This window comes from Triticum urartu, chromosome 5A, assembly GCF_056163025.1.
Source record: "Triticum urartu cultivar PI428250 chromosome 5A, HENAU_Tu73, whole genome shotgun sequence".
Classification (NCBI taxonomy): domain Eukaryota; kingdom Viridiplantae; phylum Streptophyta; class Magnoliopsida; order Poales; family Poaceae; genus Triticum; species Triticum urartu.
The window spans coordinates 509650840-509653116 of record NC_141877.1 but is presented as its reverse complement, the minus strand read 5'-3'; the positions used below and the strand labels follow the sequence as shown (position 1 = coordinate 509653116).

The 2277-nt window shown below is 62.2% G+C and overlaps 1 protein-coding gene across 1 annotated transcript; it reads left to right on the top strand.

The window, feature by feature from the left end:
- The first annotated feature begins 355 nt into the window (after window positions 1–355).
- Window positions 356–2055, top strand: LOC147972342 (heat stress transcription factor B-2c-like). The gene is made up of 2 exons (XM_087521413.1): window positions 356–829; window positions 961–2055. The coding sequence occupies exons 1-2, from the start codon at window positions 530–532 to the stop codon at window positions 1849–1851; spliced, it is 1191 nt and encodes a 396-aa protein (XP_087377539.1). The 5' UTR covers window positions 356–529; the 3' UTR covers window positions 1852–2055.
- Window positions 2056–2277: the final 222 nt, after the last annotated feature.

Genomic DNA, 2277 nt, shown 5'->3' with positions numbered 1-2277 from the left:
CCCGCGCGGACCTGAACCTTCCAGAAAGCCCAAGGGCGACAAGCCATCGAAGTTTCTCGCTCTTTCCTAACCCCTCGGCCCCACCGCACCCATGCCGCGGGCCACCCCGTATAGAACCAAATCTCGCCCGAAGGCCATCCGGGCCGTCCGCTGCCACCACCAGATGCCCATCCGACGGCCCGATGCGGCCGCCCGGCGGAAGATATCCATGCGGGCCGGGTCCACCCCGCCGCGGCTTTCTCGGTACGAGTGGTGTGCGTCGTGTCGCGGTCGAGAAAAATTATTTTTTATCAAAGTGCGTTTTCTTTTGCCCCTCGCCTTTCTCTCCATTTTTCCATTTCCCTTATTTTTATCCTCGTTCTCCTCCTCCCGTTGGGTATAAGTCTCATAATCCCGCGTGGGAAGCTTCCAGAAGGCTTCTTCCGTACGTTCCTTTCTTTGGTGAGGTGGCCCTCTACCGCATCTGGAAGCTACTACGGGGTTCCCCGGGCCAGATCCGGCCGGGAGGGGCAGAGGAGGCGCCGGCGTGATGTCGGCCGAGCATGGCGCCGCGGCGGCGGACGGGGCTGGGGCGGAGCCTCCTCCCCCGGCGCCGATGCCGGGGCTGGTGGCCTCGGCAGACGCGGCGGGGCAGAGGTCCCTGCCGACGCCGTTCCTGACCAAGACGTACCAGCTCGTGGAGGACCCGGCGGTGGACGACGTGATCTCGTGGGGCGAGGACGGGTCGACGTTCGTGGTGTGGCGGCCGGCGGAGTTCGCCCGGGACCTGCTCCCCAAGTACTTCAAGCACAACAACTTCTCTAGCTTCGTGCGGCAGCTCAACACCTACGTACGTGCGCTCGCTCCATGGGTTCGGTTGGTTGATTCCTCGGGCTCGGGTTGGGATTTGGCCTTTCTGGAATTTTTGGCGTGGAATGCCCATGTTGTTCATCCTTGGATTTTGCTTGCTGTGGCGTATAGGGATTTAGGAAGATCGTGCCGGACCGGTGGGAGTTCGCCAACGACTGCTTCCGGCGAGGCGAGAAGCGCCTGCTCTGCGACATACACCGCCGGAAGGTGGTCCAGTCGGCGGGTCTTGCGGCTGCTGCCGCCGCCGCCGCGGCTGGCGCGGTCACGGTTGCCACTGCAGCGATCCCTATGGCGCTGCCGGTTACGCGCTCCGGCTCGCCGGAGCCGCAGCTGTCCTCCGAGGAGCAGGTTCTGTCGTCCAACTCGGGATCCGCGGAGGAGCTCCCGCTGGCCGCACCGTCCGGCTCAGGCTCCGGCCTGGGCGGCGCCGCCGCGGGCTCCTCGTCCGGCGACATGGGCGAGGAGAACGACCGGCTGCGGCGGGATAACGCGCGGTTGACCCGCGAGCTGGGGCAGATGAAGAAGCTGTGCAACACCATCGTGAGCCTCATGTCCAAGTTCGCCTCGAGCCAGCAGCCGGACGGCGGCCCCGGGTCGCTGTCGTCCGTAGTAAACTGCTCGGGTGAGTCGGCGCTGGCGCCTCCGCCGCCGCTCCCCGCGGGGATACTGGACCTGATGCCATCCTGCTCGGCGCTGGCCACGGCCGCCGGCCTCGCCGTCGACGGCGGGCCGGATACGGACGCGAGGCTGTTCGGCGTCTCCATCGGGCTGAAGCGAGCGCGAGACGAGGAAGAAGACGGCGACGGGGGGGAGCTTCCTAACAGCAACGGCGACGGCGCGGACGTGAAGCCGGAGGAGGCAGCGGAGCGGCGGCCCGAGGGCGGCGGCAGCGAGGAGCGGCAGTCGTGGCCGATATACCGGCCCAAGCCCGTGTACCGGGCCTGCAACGGGCAGGACGGGGCCGGCTCCGGGTCAGACCAGGACAGATCCAACTCGAGGTGAGTGGACGATGTTGTAGAAGCTTCGAGCACCTACTAATTATTAATCACCACCAAATAATAATACTGTAAGCATCACTAGAGTCGTGATAGGATCTTGCATTACTTTGCTAGCTGGTGGGGAGCTCGGCTGCCCCCTCTACCCCTGTAATTGTGATGTTCCTGTTTCATTTGATCTATACTATGCGCTGTGTAATTTGTCGTGGTAGAGCGTACTGCAGAAATGAAAAGTGCAATCCCGGTAGATTGGTCCGACATTTGATATTCTGTATGTAAATAGCTCCTTCCTGCTTGTGCTAGAGACAGTAGTAGTGGTAGAGAAAGAGTAACTACGATTTGCTCCGCTCACAAGTGGTATTACTATTATTTTTGATAACTTTCATAAGTGGTATTTTAGTGGCGATAGCTGTAGACGGTAGCGTGGTTTGGC